At 41.1% G+C, this 19,704-nt stretch overlaps 1 protein-coding gene across 2 annotated transcripts in view; it reads left to right on the top strand.

Annotated features, from left to right (window-relative positions):
* Positions 1–19,704, top strand: part of nrg3a (neuregulin 3a) — a 412,241-nt gene that overhangs the window by 275,579 nt on the left and 116,958 nt on the right. For both annotated transcript variants that reach the window (XM_032540923.1, XM_032540921.1), the window contains exon 2: positions 1,104–1,233. In XM_032540923.1, the coding sequence (XP_032396814.1) occupies positions 1,104–1,233 (130 nt within the window). The remainder of the gene's footprint in view (positions 1–1,103; positions 1,234–19,704) is intronic.

Here is a 19,704-nt window from a genome sequence, read left to right as displayed (position 1 = left end):
CCCCCCCCATACACTGCTCAATAATAATATCTCATTATCTCTTGATTAAGAAATCTACAGTTCATTTGGATGTGTCTTCCACGCACCATGAAATGTCAACCTAATACAGCAATCTGTCCTAGTGGTAATAACAGCATCCTGCAAGTACACCCGATTTTTATTCACTGAGGCATTAAGTCCTGCCTCATCATCCCGCTTCTTTAAAAAAACCTAGCTGAGAATCGGCTAATGAGCAACCTTAGCAGACTCATTTGTCATTTATACGCACAAAGGAAGGCGTCAGCAGTCTGGTCTGTTGTTAATAAGAACATCATCTCTGGTTTCTCCACACGTCTGAAAGCCATGCCCCAACCACCTGTATCTCAGGCTTTCAACACACTGCAGATGGATGACTGCCCATCAACCCTCTGCCATCTCTATTTTCATTTATCTTTCTTATTTGTTTGTTTTTTTAAATTATCCTCAACAAGCACATAAAAATGCCCCGAACGCCATTATTTGCCCATTGTTTAGGCTCACTTAAGCATTTCCATATTTCCTCTTTACTACTATACTTAATTAATTGCAATGATGAGTTCATCCATTAATGTATGCTGAGCAGCTCCCTCAGAAGTGTGTACCGTCCACATTCATCCATGCATGTTGTGATAAATCGCTGATAGAAGACAAGCTCTCCAACAGCACTACTGTGACCACGGAGTATTAATCACACATGGACAGATTATTACCCATCCTCCATCCATCTTTTGCTGGTGACATTGCAGCATCTAAACAAACCGCAGTGTGTTGGTATTATCCACAATGTGCAGTATGTTATAAGGCAGTGGCGGAGAGTAAGTAGCCTCTGCTGGAAAACTGACTTGCTGTACTGTTTTTTTCTGCTGTAATTTAGGATGATAAGATGATTAATTTGCAGAATTGTAGGGGTAAAAAGACAATGTTGAAGTTTGAGAAGTAATAGGGCAGCTAGAAGACAGCGAGATGAATTAACCCGGCCACCAAGCCGGATTGTTGCAGTGCCAATGCATTCATGAAAAAGAAAATGTTATTTACGGGTTGATTATTAGTAACAAGTTTAACAAGTTTCTTTGTGTGTCCTGCAGCGTCTCCAACTGTCCCTCCGCTGCACTCGGAGCATTTTAAACCCTGTCATGAGAAGGACCTGGCCTACTGCTTGAACGGGGGCGAATGCTTCGTCATCGAGACGCTTAGTGGGCCTCACAAGCACTGCAAGTAAGTCTGCGTTTTTTGTTGATCTTTTACTATAAGCCAATCGGAAGGTTGGTGGTTCGATCCCTGGCCCTGCAGGCCCAAAGCGTCCTTGGGCCAGACACTGAACCCCGGGTGGTGAGTGTTTCAACTGATGAGCAGGCGGCACCTTGTACGGCAGCCTCGGCACAGTGTATGAATGTGTGTGAATGGAAAAGTATTACTAAATTAATGTGTGTTTGGAACACACCAAACATACGGATCAACAGCTGATAGGTGGATTAAACAGATGATGTTACTATGGAGATCTGGTTTTCCATTACTCTGTGTCACTAGAATTTGTAGTAACTGCTCTAAATCTGTGTGTGTGTGTGTGTGTGTGTGTGTGTGTGTGCGTGTGCGTGTGCGTGTGTGTGTGTAGGCCATATTTGTCCCAGATTTGAGAGTAAAGCTCGTGGGCACTTAGCCTCTTCAAATGTGGGCCCTTTACTAATTAAGTCCCAGAACAACTTCTTCCCGAAATCTAACCGCGGGACTTCCACCCGACCTGTATTTCAAAGGACTTGTCCCCCCCCCCCCCGCCACCCGGGGTGTGAGTATTCATCCACATGCGTGCAGCAGCGTGTACAGTGTGATTGTGTGGAGGATGATGATGATGAGGGTTTATGTTAGAGGTGGGAATCCCTAGAGGCGCCAGAATACACTATCAACACAATATTTACATCTCTATGCGATGTTATTGTCATTTTAAAGTTGTGATGTATTGTGATTCTTTTACCTTTTTTCCAACTTGAGATGATTAGCCTAAAGGAAAACACTGTCAACATCTGCTATGTACAAGGATGCATTTCTATGAAAAAAAGTGGTTTTATTATTCTAATACCAAAGAATGAAACGCACTAAAAGACTCAACAACTGTAGTCCGTCTTGTGCAGCGTCCAGCACATTGTCCAATGTGTAATCCAGTCACAAGTCAAAGTCCACAGCACACAGTCGGTTCTTTTTGTTTCAGAAAGTGATGATAGTTGAAAGAGAGGAGGGCAGGCAGGATGAGAGAGAGAGCGGTGTAGGCGGACGAGTAGTCGGAGATGGGGGAGGGCTGTTGCCCTCCTCCCATGCTTGCTGCCGTCGCTATGACAACCTAATCTGTGGACAAGTGTAGCTGTTAAAGAGCGATGGTTTGCAATCTACTGTACACCGCGATGGCCTTGAACACACTGTCTGTGCATGGTAATGTGTGTGTTGAAGTATGGAGGAGAGAAAAAGGTGCACCGAGGTTTTCTACTGCTTTCCTCTCAAAAGGAAAACATGGAGCATAAAAGAAAATATGGCATCCGCTCGCAATACCAACAACAGCTGGTGTGACCATGCTGTAAAACTAGGAAGTGTGCTTTTTGCTTTAAAATAACGGTTACACTTTACTTGAAGGCATCTACCATAAGAGTGTCATGACACTGTCATGAACGTGTCATCAACAGAAACAAGTCATACATGTTTATGACATAACACTTCTTTTAGTAGGTGTCGTTCTGTTTTTACATGACAAGTTGTGACACTCAGGCAGGAAGGAGGACCCGAAAGCGGAGATCAGCAAGGAACACGGATTTATTAACAGAGTCCAAACAACACAGGGAGCAACAGGAACAGGCTAAATCCAGGAACAGGGTACAGGGGAAGGCAATACAAAAACAGGGTGAACTACACAGGGGGAACTCCCGGGGAATGACTGGAACACCGACAGGGACAAGCTGACAGGACAAAAAACGCACGGCAGGATCACGAGGGCCGGGCAAAAGGATCTGACAAGAGACGAGGGACGCACAGACATTAAATACACAAGGTACTAAGGTAACAAGAGGCAGGTGACAAGAGGGCAGGGAAACAGGTGGAAAACATCAGGTAATCACAAGAGCTGGAAGACACAGGAAGTAGAACTAAAGGCAGGACGAGACACAAACCAGACTTCAAAATAAAACAGGAAACAGAACACACAGACACTCAGGGGGGACACGAGACAGGACCAACAACCAGGGAGAGAACAAGAAGGAGGAGAGGAAAACAGGATAACAAAAACCGAAACCACAACACAAGTTATGGTTAGGGTTCGTGTGTCATGACTGCGTCATGTCACTCTTATGTAGATACCAAAATACCAAATACAGTGTAGAAGGGGTATTATTTCCTAGTTTGGAAGTTAGGAATTGAACTGAGGTAATGACTCAGTCTTTTTGGAATCAACTCCTTACATACAACCTCAATATTTTAGGAACTGATGTAGTTTCTGAGTGAGGCTCTTAAGTGACTAAAGGCTAGAAAATAAATGCTGTACTTCAACAATTAACCATATAAGAAATAATAAAAGAGAGGACACATTTTGCTTCAGTTGACATGCTGTTAGACATTAATGGATCCTCATTAACAAAAGAATGACGAATTCCACCCCAAGCACAGGATCAATGCATAATCTGATTCAATTTGTGTTTGTAACAAATTGAGACAAATCAGGTTGTAAAAGGGTGATCAATCCGGACGTCCAACAGGAATGAACTCAGCCGGTTTGTGGCATTGTTTGTCACACAATTAATCATTTTTTATTCGCGAGCTGAAACTTGATCCTTTTTGCAATGATTTTTTATTTTATTTTTGACTCATTACTCAAGCATCAAGAGCCGTTTTCTTACCAGTTGTAAAACAAGCGCCCCCAGAGCGCTGGTTAGTGCTGTCGGTGTGCGACGGTCGCGTCTGTCGACCCACGGGGACGGATGTAGAGAGGGACAGGACTCGATGTGAGTCATAAGGCCTGCTCGTTCTCTCTGACACACACTGACAAAAAGACACGCACGTCTATGTGCATGCGCACACACATGCACACACACCAGTGCTCACTGCTTCGGGCAACCTAGTCAGGCATTCAATCATTAGTGCTCAGCTAACCAGGAAATGAATCAATGTGCTAGGATAATATTTTCAGAACATGGCAAGAGGTCGAGGCATTCAGTTATAAAAGTACGTGATGCTGAATTTGATTAATTACTCCCTAAATTGAGTGGGATTTTCCCAAAAAGAGTAAAAACTTGAATTACTAGTTTACTGGTTCAAATAATGTCTATTTAAATATTTCCCCCTCAGTACTTATATGAAGTATGATATACTCTCACTCTTGTTTCCATCTTTACTGTTATGCTTTGCTTCTTGCGTGGCCCTCTGACTAATCCTCTGTGTCTTAATTGTCTCAGTGTCTCTGAGCCCACGGACCTGGGGATTCAGCTTCACCTCTTCTCACTGGACACTGTTCCTTTATTCTGTCTTTTGGAGGTGCAATGGATTTGATTTCTGGCCCGCTTATTATTTATTTCCCCCCTGTTGGTACGACCAGGCAGAAACGTGGGCAAGCTAAGCCCATGTCATCGGGCTCTGTCGAGAGCTATAGAAAGGCAATCTCACCTGGCAGGTGGAGGTAGCGGGGGTTTGAAGGAGATCCCTGCAAAACCCCCGCCAATGAGACCTGGGTCTGACACAGACACTCACTGGAGGGCAGAAACCGATATATGATACACACACACACACACTCTCACACACACACACACACACACACACACACACACACACACACCAAGTGACACAGTTTGTGTGCTGGGAGCGAAGATGTTGGCCCTGACTGTGTTGCAGGTCGTAAAGTTGACCTCTCTCCAACTGAGAGTCTTTTTCAGGAGGATATTGTTAAATCCTCCTACTAGTCCAGGGCTGGCGTTTTTGGTTTTTTTCATACATATCATAAATAGTGGCGGAACGATTGCTACTGTAAGACTGTGAGAAGGTGAGAAGTGTCGGTTTAATGTGCACCCTCTCATTGCACAAAGATCTTGAAGTAATCATTATCTGACTCAAAATGCAAAAAAAATACTCACTTCAAAACACTCTCTTAAAAAAATCTTTAAAAGAATAATCTTTGAAAAAAGAAACTAACACTTTTTTTTTTTAAACAACTCTGAAATAAATAGATCATTGGTGCTGCAGGGTCAGTTTAGTGTGAGAAAATCCTCTAAAATGTCCTTTGGGATTAATAAAGTATCTATCTATCTATCTATCTATCTATCTATCTATCTATGGTATCTATCTATGGTATCTATCTATCTATCAATCTATGGTACTATCTATCTATCTATCTATCTGTCTATATCTATCTATCTATCTATCTATGGTATCTAGCTATCTATCATCTATCTATCTATCTATGGTATCTATCTATGGTATCTACATCTATCATCTATGGTATCAATCTATATATCTATCTATCTATCTTCTATCTATATCTATCTATCTATATCATATATCTATGGTATCTATCTATATATCTATGGTACTATTATCTATCATCATCTATCTATAGTATCAATCTATTATTATCACTCTATCTATATATATTATGGTTCTAGCTATCTATCATCTATCTATCTATCTCACCTATCATCATGGTATCTATCATCTATCTTTGGTATCTATTATCATCTATATCATCTATCTATCTATCTATGGTATCTATCTACCTATGGTATCATCATCTATGGTCTATATCTATACTATCTATCTATCTATCTATCTGGTATCTACTCTATCTATCTATCTATCTATCTATATATCTATCTATCTATCCTCATCAGTTTTGGTTGATTAAAGAGTTTCTCTTTTGTTTTAGTAAAATCTGTGTTTCAGACATCAGTGCACTCCCAACTTTGTTCATGTGAACAGAAACAGTAGGAACAAGATGAGTGGGTTGATTTTGTTTAAATTGATGCTTTACTTTCATCTTTTGCTTAACCCTTTAGCTTCATGAGAGCATCTAACAAAGACCTGAAACAAAAAGCACGGCTGCCCTCTCTGACATTGTGCATGCCCTGAATGTGCTCCTCTGACTGCTTGCTATTCATCCATCTTCCTCTTCTTTTACATCATCCACTTATTGCATCACAGATTCCCCCCGCTAGAGTGACAGGGACTTCTGTATGAGCATCATATTTCATGTAGCATGTCAACATGTCTCCTGGAAACTAATGGAAAGGTTAAAAAGTCAACTAGAAAGAGCTGTTGTGACTTAAATAGCAAGATAGCAAAAGAGAAGTAAGTAAATCTCTTGATAACAACGGTTCCTGCAGGTAGAGAACAAGGAAGGCGGGGGGAGGTTGTGCAGCTGGCAAACCACTTCTTTCTAAAGTGTAATCCTCCTTCCCTCACTCTCAATCCTCCTCATCCTCCTTCCGCTCTCGCTGGACTCCAGCTCCTGTCCTGGGTGACCTCAGGCTTCTTCAAAGCACTCAGCCCCGTACTGGTGCCACCAGATTGACTTAAAACATAGCAGCAATAACACACATCTAAGCTGCCAGAAAAGAACAGATTAACCCTCCTGTTGTCCTCGGGTCAAATCTGACCCCTTTAAAAAAAGTCTATGTCTGAAATATGAGGGTTTTTTTAACCAAATCACCACAAAAAATGGATTGGATTCCATACAACGCTCTCTGCAAATACAATTAATCACTTTCATTCCTGACGAAATGAAAGTTAATAAATATTAGTCAAATTTATTCATAATTTCTGCTTTTTTAACTCAAATATTAGGCACAATGCTATACAAATGAGGGTTATTGAGCATGAATTCAAAAAAGTAGTGTACAACTAGTGGTGGTGAAGTGGCGTTAGTGAAAACTAAAAAAAAGTCTGAAAAAGGGACGAAAATGTCAAATTTTTGTCAATTTTTGAAACTGGGAGGACAACACAAGGGTTAAAAAAACAAAACAACATGATGAAGCAACTGGAAGGGAATGACCGCATCCCAATGCCACACTAAATATTGATAATATTATTATACAGTCCTTCCAGAAGTTTTTTGTTATTGTTGTGGGAAATAATCCTTGATTTCTTAAAACAAATGCCTTGGAATATGCAGGATATTGATGCAATTTTATGCAATGAAATTGCAGGAACTTGCAAAAACTGCAGTTTGATGACAAAGAGACTGTTTGTCTTGTCACTTCGTAACGTTCCCATGTCAAACAGTAAATCATGCAAGCCCCTTATTATTTTGCGCGGAAATCGACAATTTGTGCTGTAAAAGTGCCCCGTATTTGAAGAAATGCGGCCCCCACATAAATATGCAGACTTTGGCGGATTATGCACTGAATCATGCAATCGCACAATCACGTTTTTCTAAAGAGACTGAGTTATATATGTAGCCTATACAATATTCCATAGTATATGTTTTACAAATGTTGCCAATGTCCCAAAAGCTTTTACTTTTCATCCACACATCACTCAGATTTAAGATTTAAGACATCCAGACACATTTTGACAGGCAAATCATCAAAATAGTGTAATTAGGTCGTTTACATACTACATCCTGATAAGCTGCTAAAAATAATGAACAAGAGTGAAAAATGTCGCTCTCCAAGGTCCTGAATTCTCCAAGAGTCTCTGGGCGTTTGGAAGGGCACTGTATGCATCCCCTCGCGACAAAAACCCACTAATGTGAGTGTCTGTCCCCCCAAGAGACCCTCAGCACCCCCTCAGTGAGCACAACAAGAGTCAAGGAGCATACAGAGAGTTCTCTGCATTCTGTGCGTTGTTGTTTCTGACAGCAGGAAAAAGCCTCTGAGATGGGTGTGTTGAATGCTTTCTAATGCTATAGAAAGTGTTTGTGTGTATGCATGTGTGTGTGTTCCTGTAAACAGCAGTGTAAAGGTGTATTATCATTAAATCTACCCCTGCCTACTTTTAGAAAACCATCTGGTTGCGTTTAAAATAGAAAACAGCTATTTTTTTCACTCGTTCTCTCGCTTTCTTCATGTTTTTTTCACCCTTACCCTCCCCTCCCTCTCTCTTGTCTCTCTCTCTCGCTCTCTCTCTCTATCTCTGATGCTCCGTCAATCTCTCTCAACCCTCATCGCCATCTGTGCGATAATAATGGCACACCAGTGGGAGTTTGACTGGTGTCTCTCTGACAGTAATAAACAAGGCTGATGCCGTGGCATGCTTTCGAGGTGGGAGAAAATTAAACAGATAAGAGACCGCACATTGTGGCTCGTAGGCACCGCTTTCGGCAAGTGAATCCTCCAAGACACCAAGAGGAGCACTTAGTGTGCCTGGGAATAGAAAACAAAAGCTTGTAGAGAGCCAAGGAGGGAGGGAAATGAATACAAACCAGGAAACAGGCGATGAGAGGGCTTTTTCTGGTGACACGGCGACTGAGAGAAGCTGAATGTGAGCGATGGTGGCTGAACATCAGTATGTGCCTGTGAGCCGATTTAATTAGCACACAATGAAGGCTTAATGATCTCTTGGCAGCTCAGTCAGGGTGTTATATAAAAGGAAGTCAATGCAGTACAGACAAATCAGCCATCAGTTTTCTGTTTTTCATCATCCTCACTGTTTCACATCCTCCAGCCATCTGAGCTACAGCTTCTGTTTGAAAAGAAAAGAAAATGCAACAGTGGCTTGTTATCTTGCTTTAAAGATCCAGATTCAGAAAACTTTTATTTTTAATGTCTGTCATAACAGAAAATCATCTTAGACGTGGCTTAGCATACTGCGCAAAAACAAACCTGGCCAGATGAACATGGGTAAAATTCGGGACACGGGGCGTGTAAAATGAATTTCTGAACTCAAAAAATCAAAATTACTTACTTTATAATTGGTATTCAGGTATTCAACTGTCATGCAAACCCGAAAATACCAATACAAAATCATCTCAGCAGGTATTTTATTATGCAGTTACAGTTGTGCTGTTAGCTATATGCTAGGCTGTTATCACTAACTTATGTGTAGTTTGCTGCTAGCATGCAGCCTGACGTCTGACTCCCCCAATGTGTGAAATAATAAACTCCTTCATTGCTAAACGCTGTGTTTGCATCACGTTTTACTGCAGTAATCCAGGGGTATTTCCCTTCCCAGTACTCCCAGTACCTGCAGAGACGGACACCAGCCGGGGCCTCCATTTCAACAATGAATGAATGTAAAATAGCAATGCGTATTTATCCAAATTCGTAGCAGCTGACGGGAGCTGGCTAAATCCCCATGAACAGTTTTTAGTGTTCTATCAGACTGGAACTATTCAAGAGTCTGCTCTTAAGACTTTGCTCAATAATCGGGACATCTAGGGCAGGATTCGGGATTTGGGAAAACTGCTTGGATTCCGGGACACATTCCTGTCACCCTAGACAGGAAACATTCAGTAACTTATAAAAAACAATTTAGCTTCAGAAATTAGTCCTACCATCTTGTCTGTGATTGGTTGGAGTGGTGTTGTGACATGGGGAAGTGAGGAACCAAATGCAGAAACAGGCAAGTAGGCAGGAGAGGAATTTGCAGGAGGTTTAATAGTAAAAAAGTCCAAATACAAACAGGGATCGAAAAACAAGGTCCAAAGATCCAAATATCAAAATTCTCAAAGAGTCCAAGGAGAAAAACAGGAAAAAGAAACTGGGAAGACGGATCACAGGGATGCAAAATGAAGAACATACCGACAGGAACACCACATGACGGACACGCAGACTGACAAAACAATCTGATGAGAGACAAAGGGGTTAAATACAAGAGGTAATGAGGTAACAAGGAACAGGTGATACGTCAGGTGACACACATGGGGGGGGGGGGGGGGGGGGGGGGGGGGGGGGGGGGGGGGGGGCAGGACAATCAGACAGACAAAAGTAAAGCTTGGCAAGACGAGACAGAACAGGAAACAAGACTATCAACATAAAACAGGAAGCAGAACATATAGACACTCACAAGAGGAAACAAGACAGACTACCACACAAGACCGGGAAGGACACTAAGACACAAACACGGGGACACAAGACAGGACCCTGAAACAAACACAGAAACCACCCAAACCATCACAAGTGGTTTGTTGTGTTTTGGTCCACAGCCTGTGCCTCAAGTGTTCGTTTGACGTTTACGACCCCGGTGTTGTCTCCAGAGACCGGGGTTTTTCACAGTGTATTCAGGTGGCAGGCGGCTAGCAAATCAAGAAGAGATGCCTATGATTTGAGACAAAAATGAAATTGCACTGAAACCATATAGGAACTCATAGTGCACCTTTAAGTATCCTGTGTGAAACAGACATTTTAGTTGTATATTCGGGACTTTTTTCTCTATGGAAACGCAAATGAGTGTTTACATCTAATTAGTGTGTAATTTCTTATAACTGTTTGAGTTTTCTCAAGTCGACTTCTCAACGCAATTTCCTAGGCTCTCCAACCTCTCGCCTTGCCATTGATTTGTATCGACATCTTTGCTAGTTTTAATTAGCAAGATTTAACAAGTTTAATCGTGCAATTCGTTAGCTCACTCAGTTTGGTAAACACAGCACAGAGGATCCTGTTAAGGCTCTTTCATAAACATACACATATATACTGTGTGTGTGTGTGTGTGTGTGTGTGTGTGTGTGTGTGTGTGTGTGCGCGCGTTTGTGTGGGTGTGGGTGGAAGAATACTCAACCCTCCTTATGACAAACATGAAAATATGCTGATTTGGGAAAAGTGTGAAAGCCGTCGTGGTAATCACAGTATAGGACTAGAAGCTTTTGTCTGTTGTTGGAGTCTGTGGTGTTATGGAGGTGGAGCAACGCACCAAGTAGGATTTTGACAGAAAGTGTAGAGAATTAGAGAATTGGGATGTGCACTGCAGGTAATAATCCTTGAAAGCTTTAACGAAGTGCCATATTCAACACTAGGAATATTAGCACTGAGACTAATTACAATCCTTATTCACAGTGACGGTCTACGGTGAATGACTCTTACAGCCCGTAGCGTTCGGAGGCGGACTACGCCAACTGCAGGTTCTAAAAGACTGTTTGGTAAAAAATACCCAGAAGCAGTCAGATAGAATACAGTGTTTTGAGTATTTTATTTTATGTTTGCATACATTGTTGGCAGAAGAAATATCACCAAAAATAACACCAATATTGGCCATCAAAGAATAAAAAGGTAACACTTTAATTGTGAAGTGTTCTACATAAGAGTGACATGACACTGTCAAGAACGCATGAACCCTAACCTTAACCATAACAATAACCATAACTTGTCATGTACATGAGAGTGTCACCTCACTGTTATGTAGAAAACTTCAAGTAAAGTGTAACCGAATCAAAAAAAACGTTTTGCATTAAAATAATAAAGTTGGACACAAATGATGAGCATACAGTTCTCTGTAAACCAGCATTAGTTGTACTGAGAGAAGCCTTAGATACATTACTTTTTACTTGTTCTATGTCAACTTGCAACATAAATTAGTGGACTTATTGTGAAAAAAACAAACTCCATGTCATATCAACAATATCGCTGCTGCAGACTTCCATATGAACGCCTTTTGATTGAATAGTGTTTGAATATTGCAAACTGAAGTAGCGACAGTATACTATCAAAGTAGACCTACTGTGATGAGCACTTTAAGATCTCCTTGGGGATTTATTAACACTTTGAAATATACTTTTTCTTTTTTCCCTCAAAGGTTTGAAAATAGAATAGAAAGCCTTTATTGTCATTATACACAAGTGCAGTACCTGTGCCATGAGATTCAAGCAACCCCTTTACAGTGTCAACACAAAAAATAAAAATGAAAAATGTGAGTAGTGCAGAAAAAAAAAGAGGGGGGGAAAACAAAATCATCTATGGACAGTGTAGTCCACACTGTAGGCAGTGTTACTTCACTGTACAAAGAAGCTTTCAGTCTGAATGAAATGCATAAAAACCCAGGAGTACATGTGTGCTTGGCTCGCACCATGCCATCAAACGGCCATATTCTCATTTTGTGCATCATTTTACACAGTGGAAGCGGTAGTAGGCCTTGTAATGATCATTACTCTCCCTGCTATGCTTTTGAAGTGAGTGACAGCCAGGATGTACTTTATTACATAAATCAGTGATACAAATCAGTGAGCTGTGATACGGGAGCTCATTTATATTCCAGCACCCACACAGTCGGCTCATGTTTAGCAGGCTCATAATACATTTGGTCATGGGTGTTTCGAGGTGCGCTGGGAGACATAATACGCATGCACACAAAGATTTCCAATGTTTGACAGCTTTGCCAAACCTGTCAGAAAGTTGGGGTTAGGGTTATGGTTAGACACTGATGCCCCGAGGAAACGGAGAAGGAGAGGCATGACCTCATGGTGAGAGACAAAAGTGCGAGGCAGAAAAAAGAGAGAGAGAGAGAAAGAGAGATGGGGTTATAGTGAGTGTTTGACACATCAAAAGGTTGAGTTATATTCCTGCATAATTCTCTATGATGATGCACAAATACACACCGGATGTGAACTGCACGGTAACGTTGCTGAGCGGTGAAGCCGAGGAGGGTAAGCTAAGGCGATAGGGAGAGGACAAAGGGGAAGACAGCAGGGAGGAAGTAGACGTACAGTAATTTGGTGGTGTTCCTAATCAAGGCATCCCTTTCAAGTCAGCAGGTTTGATGTGTTAATAGGATGCAAATGTATGCAAATGATCGCTCCTTTTCCCTCCAAAACTTTGACTTGCATTGCCCCCTCCTTCAGGATGGAGAACTCTCAATAAAAACAAAGCGCGAGCACAGAGAAGTACTATTTATTTTTTTGGACGTACAAATGAGGAAAAGTTTTTAAGCTGGCCACAAAGACACTGTGAATTTCCACGCCTACCTCGGGGAATCTTTCCCCAGCGACTTAACTCTGGCACAGCGGTGAATTTCAGCAAGTGTGAGAAGGAGAATGAATGTGACAGTAAAAAAGAGAAAGACGCAGAGTAAAATATATATTTACATAAAGGATTGCTGAGAAAAGAAGGGTGACAGAGATTGAGAGAGACAGAGAGAGGGGAATAACTGAAGACGAGCTGTGTCTGCAATATTAAGCAGGTCTGGAGTTCCTGTGCTACCTGGGAGCTATACCAGCCCACTGATGGATGGATTTCTTTTTTTTTCCACTTCACTCTGAAATGGCAGCGGCGCCTGCAGCCCAGACATGTCTGTCTCCCACTCTGACACCGAGCAGCTCTCTGGCAGTGGGTTTTCAGAAGAGCGGGGCTTGATCACACACACGTAAGCACACATGTAGCGAACGTATCCTCTTGCAAGATCGGTGGACACCCACACACGGATGTTTCACCAATGTAACGAGAACTCACACGCAATCTCTACATACAGCCGCTCCTTCGTGCTCCTCCTCCTCCGTTAAGTGTTCATGAATATTTCATGCTTTCCCGATTCAAAATCTGGTCAAGGCCAATGTCACGCTGGTCTTCATCCATGACATTCAACTTCCGGGATTGCGCCGTTGCCGCCGTAAATTCCGCCGGGTTTCACTCTTTTTCGGCCGGATGTCCGTCACCTTCCGCTTCTTTTGTGTTTTGTGACAGCTAGCTAGACTATCTGTCCAATCTGAGTTTCCTGTTTTCCACGACTACAACATCTTTTGAACGTACACATGTTCCACCAAAACAAGTTCCTTTTCCGAGGCTGTTTTGACGAGGCGCCGTGGCTCTGCCCAATGCTCTGCTCCGCCCAAGATGACTGTGATTGGTTTAAAGACATGCCAATAAACCGGAACACGTTGGCCTCCAGTCCCAAAACGCTGTGTGGACTAACCAGACCCTCCTTCGTGGCACTGTGGAGGGAGGTCTGTCTGGAGTTTATTTTAACAACCTAATGAGTAAGTCATGTAACACAAACTCCCATTAACTAAGAGTGGTATTTAGAGCTATTCATATCCCACAATTCCACGTGGTGTACTGTTTGGACTTCCCTTTTAAATACATTATTATTGCTACGATTATAATCAGGGTTTAAAATTGGCACCATCTACTAGCCGAATGCTGGTAAAATAGGCAAGAGGTGGATTTGCGTTCCTCTCTAGCCAAAAAAACAATGGTAAGCTATTGAGTGGCTGGTCAAATTTGAACATTCACTAGCCATTTGGCTGGTGCACCAAAACATTAATTTTGCTCCCTGATAATAATGCTTGTGACAATAAACCAGAAATAAGCGTTTGCCAGTATGTAGAGGACTTCCATTTTTCTTTGGTTATTAGTATCAAGAGACGGAGGCAGACAACAATACACACTTATCTTGCCTTTTGGACATCATTATATAGTATTATACTTTCAAAAACATAACTGGTTCTTATTAAAAAGTTTTGAATCTGCTGGTCACAATTGCAACCAATTGTGTTTACAAAGTATGCCACAAATAATCTCAGGAAATGTGCACAGTGTGGGTGATGTGTTCATTTGAGGAGTAAAATCCCTGTAACCCACTCACAATGAATGCAGGGAGAAAATGGAATGCAGTGGCGTAAATAACGACACATATTACTAGCAGCAATACTTAAAAAAACAAAAACAGCACGTAACGTATTGCTTTTTTAGAATTGGTAGGAATAAAGAAATATGTCATGCTACTTGGTAACTTGTCTTATATTGCGTTTGAGTCATGAAAACTGGATCAGAACTGAAACCTGCAGGCTTTATATATATATATATATATATATTAAGGGTGTGACGAGATCTCGTTTTACGAGATCTCGCGAGATTAAAGGTGAAAAGTTGTCTCGTGAGGCGATGTGATGTCAGCGTGATGGAGCGTGAAATTACAATTGAAGATCCCCCGGCCACTTTTAAATCCCTTGTGTGGCAACATTTTGGTGTTTTGTTGTTTGTTTGCACAGTTTTGAGAGAGCAGTACTTTGGTTATTGATACACTTACTGTTTGCATTTAAAGTTGTTATTTTTCTGTTATTACAAATTCATTTTATTATACTGTTATTTTTTTATGTTCGGTTTGTGGAAGGAGGTGATTTCTCGTGTGAAATGTACAGGGCAGAAGCCAGTTGGTAGAGTTTTTACAAACATTTTGCGTGTTTGCACGTCCTTTGCAAAAAAAGTTAAATAACATTATCATTATTAATAGTTGATTTCAAAATGCACCTAAATTGTTTTGCATTTTGTGATTTTCAGTTGAATAAAAAAACTATTTTCCATTTAATTTCATCGAGGATTTCTTTAAATTTTTTAAAAAATCTCGTCTCGTCTCGTTTCTGGAACCCAATCTCGTGATGTGTCTCGTCTCGTGGAGTAAGCGTCTCGTCACACCCCTAAATATATGTATATATATCTCTATATATATATAGATTATATATTAATATATTATATATTATATATTATATATATATATATATATATATATATATATATATTACTAGGTGGGAATAATGACAAATGATGAAAGAATTTGTCTCAATTGAATTGTTACATAATAATTAATGAAACACCCTACATGATTTCTAATCAGTGCTCCCTCATTTGCATTTTGTATGTTTGTTATTGCATATAATGGGTTCTTAGAACTTGTCCATGAGAGTGTGAGAGTTAAGTGTGAGCGTGGGGGGTTGTGTTTATGTGTGTACATAAACACTGCTGGCTATAAAAAGATAATCATGTGCTGCAGAAACATAGCCAATAATGGAGCCATTATTTTCTTTCTTTGTTGGTCGACTGCTGGGCGGTTTGTGCCCGGCCAAGAGTGACGAAAGTTTGTCAAGGTTGCAGCCCCACAATGCTTTGCTTAAGGCTGAGCATTAAAGAGTTCTTCCATCTTCCAGCTACGATCATGTGGGCCTGCCATAGGTTGAGTCCAGCATCTGTCAGCAGGTCATGATATACTGTAGCTCTGCTTGACACCCTGTCTGTCTGTTGGCAGCGTGTTATTAAGAGAAAAGAGGAGCAATGTGGATGAGTGATGGAGTGAGTGAAGGAGGAAGGTGGATTTGTGTTTGCCTTTGCACATCTCTCAAATGTGAGTAAAAGAGACCGTATCTCCAGAGCACAATTGCCTGGAGGAGAGGAGAGGAGGGGAGAGGAGAGGAGGGGAGAGGAGAGGAGGAAGAGAGAAGGGAAGAGGAGAGGAGAGGAGGAGGAGAGGAGGAAGAGAGGAGGGAAGAGGAGAGGAGAGGAGAGGAGGAGGAGGAGAGGAGGAAGGAGGAGGGAAAGAGGAGAGGAGGGAGGAGGGAGGAGGGAGGAGGAAGAGAGGAGGGAAGAGGAGAGGAGAGGAGAGGAGGAGGAGGAGAGGAGGAAGAGAGGAGGGAAGAGGAGAGGAAGTGCATGGGTGGGGGGTGTGCAGAGATAATAGCAGAGATATTGATGGATGCAGACAAGCTCTTGTTACAAAGTCTAGCACTTATGTCACTGGAGCGCGCACACACACACACACACACACACACACACGCACACGTACGAAGGGCCAAACATATACCAGCACACATCCTGTACACATTCCCTTATAAATCACAGGAACATGCATGGACACACGCGCAAAAGGCAACACAGAGTACACATGAAGGAAGAGACAATTGTACACAGATCAATACTGTTTCAGTTGCAGTGACTCACTAAGACCTTAAGACCTTGACCTATATCCAAAACCTCCAAAAGCCCCTTACAGAGATAAGGACTGAGGATCAGCCAAAGTATGTTCTATTTCCCAAAATATTCATCTCCAATGGTATACAACTGACACTTTAAAGAGAAAGAAGTTCAAGAGAAAAACACACACACACACACACACAAACACCACGCATAGCTGTGTTACATACTGTATATTACCTATCAACGAGTGGTGTTTACCTACAACGACATCACTGTACTAACTTTTAATTCCACGCTGTATAATGATGAACTGCTTAGTAATCTCTTAGTAACCCTCTAATGCAAGAAATCAGTACAGTACATGTACATGTACAGTACTTGTACAGTACTTGTACAGTACATGTATATCTTCAAAGTACAGGTTCAGTTGACCAGTTTTGGAACTATGCTTCCGGTGACAAATGTGCAAAATGCTTTCACTCCTACCAAATCATCTGTTATGTTTTTGTCATCCATCATCCATAATTGCTTTATAATTTGAGCTCCCCCATTTCTGTTTCGCATTGAATTATGGGACAATAGCATCCATCAACTCTACTTTTCAAAAATCAAGCAACTTTAGTCCGCTGACATCAGTGAGTGACTTACTTTTGTCAGTTTCTTAGTGGGAATGCTCTGCAAACTGAAAACCCAAAGACAATTAATATGTAGTATAGAATTGGGACACAGCTGCTGAAAACCTCCCACTGGGACTATTAAACATGGCTGTGTTCCTTTCTGTTACGTCTCTGTGTATCTAAGCTGTTTGGAGACTGAAACCTGAGGCCCACTACGCTTTGCTCTACCCTGCATCATAGGCATCATGTGTTTTCATATGCAGTGTTTCTCTTTTTCATCGGATATCACAACAACATATCACGGTGGAGAGCTCTCTCCTGTTGATGCTCTAACACATTTCACCCACTCTAACTTTTATTGTTGCTAGGAAGTTAATTGTTTTCATACTTTAGTCTTTGTTGTATTAAAACTGTTTGCAGAAATATACCATATTATACTGAAGACACTTTCCTAACGTAACATGGGAGCCACTTATCTGTCCTTGTCTGGAGGACATGCCTCCCAGACTGAGACAGAAGAGATGACATCTACTTCATTAAGACTATAATCCACTTTGCATTACATTCCTCATTGTATTATAAAAAGCGGCTGTTGCCAGCGTTTCAAAAGTCATTTCTGTACTATTCTGTAATACTGTTACCGACTCCTTGTGGTCCCTGTCCATTTATTGATGATGTAATCATTCAACCATCCGTGTACTCCACAAGATGACTTCTGAAGTGTTATTGGCCCGAGGCACAATTAAGATATTCTGTCTAATAGTGAAAGTGGAAAAGCAAACACAAGCTCACTGATTACACATTTCCCACGTTAACCTTGCAGAAATAAAACGTTTTTTTGCACGCAGTCTTTCAATTCCGCTCGGGAGAGCGTTATCGTACAGCTATACAGACACCCAGCTGGTTCCCACTGAGCACACATGGGACCCACGCTGACTTTATTAGAAGGACTGACATGCCCCAGTCTGATTGTCTAATAATGTAGTTCTGCAGTGGGCTTAAAATGAATCATTTGTAAAGGCAAAAAGAGTGCTCATCAGTCTATCATTCTCACATCGAGCCCCGGTACTGGCTTTAAATTGTGAAGTGGCAAAAACAAATCCCCCGAAAAGTAAGCAGTGAATACAACCTGAACGCTTTGTTGTGATTTGGGAATGAGGGAAGTGCCAAAGAAATAACTTGTACTATTAAAGCATTTGTTGAAAGGCCCAGCGGGGGAACTTTCTAATTATGAAATGTTCAAAAACCGTTACTAAATATTAAGAACTTGCAACAATTCAACATTTAGTATGTTCCCTGCGGTACGTCATGCTTAGAAATTGCGTTGTTGACACAACTTGACATTTTACTTTGGCCCTTTTCTTAAGGCGGAACATTATATACAGTGCTTCCAGGAAAACATTTTGCAGCATTTTGAGAACATATTAGAAAGTGCTCAAACTGAATCATTAATTGTAGTTCTTGTGTAACCTCCCAACCTTACCTCCCTTTTACTGAGCGATGTCTCTTCCTTCCTCTAGTTTACTTTCTCCCGCTCTGTGTCACACTGCTGAGGTAGAACAGGTCTGGTGTTTTTATGTGAAAACTTGTGTCACACGATCAACATCACCGAGCAAACCGGATGTCAAAATTGGAATAATAAGGAGGGGAACTGAGCGTTGGACAGATTCACAGTGTCCAGAGCCGGATTGCTTCTACAGTGGCTTGCACAGGTTTACCCCCCCCCCCATGCTTAAGTTGATTAAAAAGAGGAATAAAAAAAACATCTTTTGGAAATTGATCTTAATGCCTTAATCACAAACAATTTAGGAAAATCCATCCTTTTAAGGACACTAATTTTCTTTCGTGAATGAATAATGTATTTTAGATAAAAAAACTGTTTTTCCATAAAATACAGGGGGCATAAGTGTACACACCCCTGTGTTAAATTCCAATAGAGGCAAGCACATTTTTCCTGGATCTATGAAAATATTATTATGTTATGAAATAACTGGCCCTTAAAAATAAAAATCTGCCTTCTTCTATGGGAATTTAACATAGGGGGGTGTATACTTATGCCCCTGTATTTTAACATAGGGGGGTGTATACTTATGCCCCCTGTATTTTAACATAGGGGGGTGTATACTTATGCCCCTGTATTTTAACATAGGGGGTGTATACTTATGCCCCTGTATTTTAACATAGGGGGGTGTATACTTATGCCCCTGTATTTTAACATAGGGGGTGTATACTTATGCCCCTGTATTTTAAGAAAGATCATTTATTTATTCACATTACATTATTTATTCACAAAGAAAGCTGGTGACCATAAAAGGATGGATTTTCCTAAATTTTTTGAATGAAGGCATCAATTATTAATTATTATAATTATTATTTATTTTTTTTATTCTTCTTTTTAATCAACTTTAGAATGGGTGGGTAAATTCATGCAAGCCACTGTGTGTCGACGGGGCGCTGAGCCGCTTGATTCAGGAGGCGGCAGCGAGCTAAAGAACAAA

Source organism: Etheostoma spectabile, chromosome 17, assembly GCF_008692095.1.
Source record: "Etheostoma spectabile isolate EspeVRDwgs_2016 chromosome 17, UIUC_Espe_1.0, whole genome shotgun sequence".
NCBI classification, from domain to species: domain Eukaryota; kingdom Metazoa; phylum Chordata; class Actinopteri; order Perciformes; family Percidae; genus Etheostoma; species Etheostoma spectabile.
The sequence above is the reverse complement of the archived record's forward strand: the minus strand, read 5'-3'. Positions and strand labels throughout refer to the sequence as shown.